This window comes from Nansenia antarctica (genome assembly GCF_963989245.1).
Source record: "Nansenia antarctica genome assembly, chromosome: 7".
Taxonomy (NCBI): domain Eukaryota; kingdom Metazoa; phylum Chordata; class Actinopteri; order Argentiniformes; family Microstomatidae; genus Nansenia; species Nansenia antarctica.
The window spans coordinates 23,552,567-23,559,695 of NC_137677.1; the positions used below are offsets into that span (position 1 = coordinate 23,552,567).

Consider the following 7,129-nt stretch of genomic DNA (forward strand, 5'->3'; position numbering starts at 1 on the left):
CTTGTCTAAATGTAAGGGGTATGGTTTGTGGGGGGGGGGCTTGCGGGGATATCCCTTATTTTCCCTTATTTTTGGGAAAGGAGGTAGTCGTTGCTGAGTGAATAGACACACAGTGGTTGATGAATGACCTCATAGATCCTGACTGTTATCAATGCGTTCCTTTGATCAGAAGTGTATGGAATCCCCACTAACCAATCAGGGTTGTTCATCATGCGGTCACTCTTTGACTGGCAGGCGCGTCTCTTCATCATGTAAATGAGAATAATAAAACACTTCCTCAACCAATCAGGGCTTCGCTTCTTTTGTTGTGTTATGTTTTAAATGGGTAATGAAGAAGATAAAGATGATTAAAAGCAATCATTGCATTGGCAGTCCAGTTATTGTTGTCATTGTTTCTATGGTATGAAAATATATATATATATTAGTGTTGAAGCTCGTCCACTGTGCAAAGGTAATTATTGACAAGCAAAACAACAAAACAAGTAGAAGAGCTCATATAACTCCTATTTTAGAGACTCTACACTGGCTTCCTGTTAAGTTCAAGAATAGATTTCAAGATCCTTCTGCTTGTTTATAAAGCTCTCACTGGCACAGCACCAAATATATCTGAGAGACCTTGTGCTAGCATATCAGCCCAATAGAGCTCTCAGGTCTTCTGACACTGGTTTTCTCTGTGTACCACATGTACAAAAGAAGAGATTTGGTGAGGCTGCATTCTCATTTTATGCACCCAAATTGTGGAATGCACTGCCAGTTTACTTTAGGGATACAACCTCAGCAAATATGTTCAAGTCAAGACTAAAAACCCTTCTTTTTAATATTGCCTTTAAATGACTAACTAATTAAATTATTATTATATAATGATTGGAGCACTTTGAGCTGCAACGTTTGCAGGAAAAGCAATATACAAATAAAAAGTAATTATTATTATTATTATTATATGACTCAAGGAAGTTGAGAGAGGGAGGGCACGATAGCGCTACTGGTAAACACCTCACACACCTCACACACACACACAAACACAAACACAAACACACACACACCACACACACACACACACACACAGAGAGGGGGTCAACATCATGGTTAAGAGAGAGAAAGCGAGGGAAACATTATCGAAAAAAACTACTCAAGGAAGTTGAGAGTTTCGTCTGACTCAAGGAAGAGATTCAGAAATGTGTAAAATGTCTAGTATGCACAGCACAGGACTTCCTCATTCTGGGAGGGCACGGGAGCACTACTGGAAAACACCTCACACACCTCACACACACACACACACACACACACACACACAAACACACAGTCAACATCAGGGTCAATGAGTTGTCCCACACACAACTTGACCTCTGGCCTGTGTCTGTTGTGTACACTCAGACACACACTCAGACACACACTCAGACACACACTCAGACACACGCTCAGACACACACTCAGACACACACTCAGACACACGCTCAGACACACGCTCAGACACACACTCAGACACACACTCAGACACACGCTCAGACACACACTCAGACACACACTCAGACACACGCTCAGACACACGCTCAGACACACACTCAGACACACACTCAGACACACGCTCAGACACACACTCAGACACACACTCAGACACACACTCAGACACACACTCAGACACACACTCAGACACACATTCAGACACACACTCAGACACACACTCAGACACACACTCAGACACACATTCAGACACACACTCAGACACACGCTCAGACACACGCTCAGACACACGCTCAGACACACACTCAGACACACACTCAGACACACACTCAGACACACACTCAGACACACACTCAGACACACACTCAGACACACACTCAGACACACGCTCAGACACACGCTCAGACACACACTCAGACACACGCTCAGACACACGCTCAGACACACGCTCAGACACACACTCAGACACACGCTCAGACACACGCTCAGACACACGCTCAGACACACGCTCAGACACACGCTCAGACACACGCTCAGACACACGCTCAGACACACGCTCAGACACACGCTCAGACACACATTCAGACACACACTCAGACACACACTCAGACACACACTCAGACACACACTCAGACACACATTCAGACACACACTCAGACACACACTCAGACACACACTCAGACACACATTCAGACACACATTCAGACACACACTCAGACACACACTCAGACACACACTCAGACACACACTCAGACACACACTCAGACACACACTCAGACACACATTCAGACACACACTCAGACACACATTCAGACACACACTCAGACACACACTCAGACACACACTCAGACACACACTCAGACACACACTCAGACACACACTCAGACACACACTCAGACACACACTCAGACACACACTCAGACACACACTCAGACACACACTCAGACACACACTCAGACACACATTCAGACACACATTCAGACACACACTCAGACACACACTCAGACACACACTCAGACACACACTCAGACACACATTCAGACACACACTCAGACACACACTCAGACACACACTCAGACACACACTCAGACACACACTCAGACACACGCTCAGACACACACTCAGACACACATTCAGACACACACTCAGACACACACTCAGACACACACTCAGACACACACTCAGACACACATTCAGACACACACTCAGACACACACTCAGACACACACTCAGACACACACTCAGACACACACTCAGACACACATTCAGACACACTCAGACACACATTCAGACACACATTCAGACACACACTCAGACACACACTCAGACATTTACATTTACATTTTTGGCATTTAGCAGACGCCTTATTCCAAAGCGACTTACAATCAATACATTTAAATGCTAAGCATGTGAATCATCAGTCCACCATTCGTTGCAGGAAGAGTAATCTAGCTCAGGCCCGGGGCCATTGATAGAAGGAAAAACCTTCTCCGATCACCTTCTTCTAAAACCTTTTTTTGTTTTGTTTTGTTTTTTATACTGGAGAAACAGAGAAACAGTACAAGGGGGGCAATAGAAGTTCTTAGGGACACAGTAGAGGGGAAAGCGGGTGTCTTTAGGAGACGTAGTGCTGAGGGGCAGAAGATGTCTCAGGAGGAGCAGTTAAGGTGTAACCTGAAGAGATGGGTCTTCAGTCTACGACGGAAGATGGGTAGTGACTCTGCCGTTCTGACAGCCGTGGGGAGCTCATTCCACCAGCGGGGAGCCAGTGTTGTGAAGAGACGTGATCGGGCAGCACGACTGCTGTGCAGAGGTGGTGGGGCCAGTCGGCCAGCCGAGGTGGAGGAGTGGAGTGAGCGGGCTGGAGTTTGGGGGGTTACCATTTCCTTCAGGTAGGCAGGGGCTGTCCCTTAGCTGCCTGATATGCAAGCACCAGAGTCTTGAATCTGATGCGAGCTGATATCGGGAGCCAGTACAGGGTGCGAAGGAGAGGGGTGACATGAGAGTATTTGGGGAGGTTGACCAGCTGGGCAGCAGCGTTCTGGATGAGCTGCAGAGGTCTAATGGCGGAGGCGGGGAGCCCAGCCAGGAGTACGTTGCAGCAGTCAAGGCGGAAGATGACCAGTGCCTGGGTCAAGAGTTGCGCTGACTCTCTGGTAAGGAATGGTCGTATCCTTCTGATGTTGTAGAGGAAGAATCTGCAGGAGCGAGCCGTTGCTGCAATGTTCTCTGCACAGGTTGGTCGGTTATCCAGGATCACTCCAAGGTTCTTGGCTGTCAGGGAGGGGGTTACAGTAGAGTTCTCCACTGTGATGGAGAAGTATTGGAGAGGGCAGGCTTTCCCGGGGATGAAGAGGAGCTTGGTCTTGTTAAGATTGAGCTTGAGATGGTGGTCAGCCATCCAAGTTGAAATGTCAGCGAGACATGCAGAGATACGGGTTGCCACGTGTACATCAGACGGGGGGAAGGACAGGAAGAGTTGAGTGTCGTCTGTGTAGCTGTGGTAGGAGAGCCCATGTGAAGAGATTACCGAGCCATTGGTGTGTGGACAGAGCAACTGAAGCAAGCTATTAAGACAGCAGGTGTAGAGTGAGAGGAGGAAAGAGTGAGTGAGTGTGTCTCTCTGGATACTTTTCCTTGTATGATATAGGTATGATATATATGCATATGCCTGTCTGATAGAAATATAACTATCTTTTTTTTTAAATTATTTTTTCCTCATGATAGTTTTGGCAGATCAGTACATCCATATGTCCAGTAGATGGCGGCAGATACACTCCTATTACCACCCAGATCAACACGTCGACACTGTTCAACAACCTGTTGGCATTAAACAACCATGCAAACTAAAAGGAAGAACACTGCCACATTGCTCAATGGGAGGATTTCTTTAATGTTCATTGATGACACATACAGATCATTCAGGTTCATTTTTAATCAGACATATCCAGTAGCTGGCTGTTCTACTGGGCTTCAATAGACCAGAAACACTGGACCAACATAGTTCTGTAAACTGTTCTGCAATAACATCAAATACGTACATAATGATAAAGGTAGAACACGATGACTCTGCAAAAACAAACAGAGAATATCCCACATCATAGATTAGTGACATCATCAATAATCTCACATTGTCGACTTTACAGAGAGAGCTCAATCTGAGAGTCAATCCTCTGAGATTCATAGAAGAGGGAAATCATTCAACCCTGTAATACTACAAATAATAATAATAACAATAATAACAATAATAATAATAATAATGATAATAATAATTATTATTAATATAATGATAATAATAATAATTATTATTATTATTAAACCCCTAAAGACCAAATCACAGAGAAAGATATTTCTTCAGGTTAGTAGGTTGTGATAAAGCATCACTCTTATAGGACCTCTACTCCAGCTCACACAGCTCAGCACTGTAACCATGGTAACCATACAACCCAAACCCAGGATAGAGGGTCTGAGTGAAGGTGGTCTGGACTCTGTGGAGGAGGGTCATTGTGTCAGAGGAGACGCTGTAGAAGGACAGAGCACCTGCCCTGTGATCCAGGTACACTCCTACTCTGGAGGACCGAGGGCCTGATACTGCAGTCTGAACGCTATTGTGATAGAAACTGTAACCATCACTAGAGCAGTCTAACCTCCAGGACTTGTTATTGTATCCTAATAGACAGTCTTTACCTGACCTGCTGATGTCTTTATATGAGACTGCTGTATAAACCCTCCCACTCCCCCTCCTCTCAACCTCCCAGTAACAGCGTCCAGACAGACCCTCTCTACACAGCACCTGACACAGGTCAGTGAATCTCTCTGGATGATGAGGATATGACTGGGCTTGTCCACGTGTCACCTTCCTGTTCCCCTCAGACAGAGAGAGTTGTCTGTGTGCTGTGTTTGGGTCCAGTGTGAGCCGACAGGAATCTAGGAGAAGAGCAGAGCAGAGACCAAATCAGAGAAATGAGTCTCTGCCTCTCCTAGAGCTCTCTAGTAGTCCGGCCATACCTGTCAACATTGGGATTTGAAAATAAGGGATATTTTCCAAAAAATAAGGGAAAATAGGGGATATCCCCCCTGCGCACCCCCGGGTCATCCTCTCCCCCCCCCACCATCCACAAACCATACCCCTTACATTTAGACTGTACACACAGTCAATCCTAACATCACCACTAGACAACCATAGGATATCCCTTACATTTAGACTGTACACACAGTCAATCCTAACATCACCACTAGACAACCATAGGATACCCCTTACATTTAGACTGTACACACAGTCAATCCTAACATCACCACTAGACAACCATAGGATACCCCTTACATTTAGACAAAGCTATACACTGTCAATCAACCACCTGCTTCAGTGCAACAAGAATTAAGTAGTTCCTACATTAAGTAAGTGACTAGGTGGTCAGAATCAGATACCTGGTTGAAAGTAAAATACTTCGAACATCCCTGCATGAAAACACAAAAGGGCATCTAAATTCAGCACATTTATTTATACATTACTTGACACCATGATGTCAATGGGAAAAGAGTGGCGCAAAGCTACCAGCGATCATTTCAAAACAGCAATAATCGAGGCTGTGTTGGTAAAAAAACGCTCTGGAAATCTAATCACACTCATGGAATGCCTCTTATCCAATCCAATGACTTGGTCCCTTTATGACGTTGCACCTAGTGTGCGTTCCGGTGCTCTCAGAGCAAAATTACGAACGCAGCCCAAGAAACGAGAGGAAACAAGTCAACTCTGACATTGATATAGCGATTGTGCGCATGCGTCTAACGTCTAACAATTAAGTGTTACATTATATTGTATTATAGGTTAAAAATAAGGGAGATTTACGGGAAAATATTTAAACGGGAGCACAGCGGGAAAGAAAGGTAAAATACGGGAGAATCCCGGGAAAAACGGGAGGGTTGACAGGTATGAGTCCGGCTAATATGTGAAAACATTGTTTCTTTTTCATAAAAGCACCAAACTTGCTACTCTTGTACAGTTTGGGGTCCTGAACATTTTCAGACGTGGAGCCCTCGCAAAAACTCCTTCTAGTGGCCGTGGCGGCCATTTTCCTTTCCGCCATAGCCGAATTGTGTATTTTGCTTCATATCTCCTGAACAAACATGATAACACAGAACAGGTGATGTCTACCCCTATGTTTTGAAGGTCAAGGATTACAATGATACCATATACAACATCATAAAGCTTTCAGGTGAATAGTTAGTGGTGACCTCAGACCTCATAATGTGCCAGGGATCACAGAAGCAGACACAAGGGAACAAGTTTAAGGAAGTTTAATAAAGAAATAAAGGTGCCACCACACACTACCCTGACACCTATTCTTCACTGTCTCCACAGTCTCCTCCACACTGACACAGAGCAGTGCACTTTAAGGAGGCTTTTCTGCACTTGCAATGCCCCCGGCAGCCTTTCTCATATATATAATAATAATAATAATAATAATAATAATAATAATAATAATATATATAATAACTCTCTCTACTCTGTCGCTCCCTCCCTCCCTCTCTCACCCTCTTCTCCTTCCCTCTCTCTCTCTCTCTCCTCACTCCCTCCCTCTCTCTCTCTCTCCATCTCCCCCCTCTCTCTCTCCATCTCCTCCCTCTCTCTCTCTCCATCTCCCCCCTCTCTCTCTCCATCTCCTCC

At 45.1% G+C, this 7,129-nt stretch overlaps 1 protein-coding gene across 1 annotated transcript in view; it reads right to left on the bottom strand.

The window, feature by feature from the left end:
- Nucleotides 1-4,858: 4,858 nt before the first annotated feature.
- The window catches only part of LOC308162491 (E3 ubiquitin-protein ligase TRIM16-like), a gene marked incomplete at both ends in the record, with an annotated part of 7,480 nt that continues 5,209 nt past the window's right edge, over nucleotides 4,859-7,129 (bottom strand). The window contains one exon of the mRNA XM_080536640.1: nucleotides 4,859-5,388. Coding sequence (XP_080392766.1) covers nucleotides 4,859-5,388 — 530 coding nt within the window. The remainder of the gene's footprint in view (nucleotides 5,389-7,129) is intronic.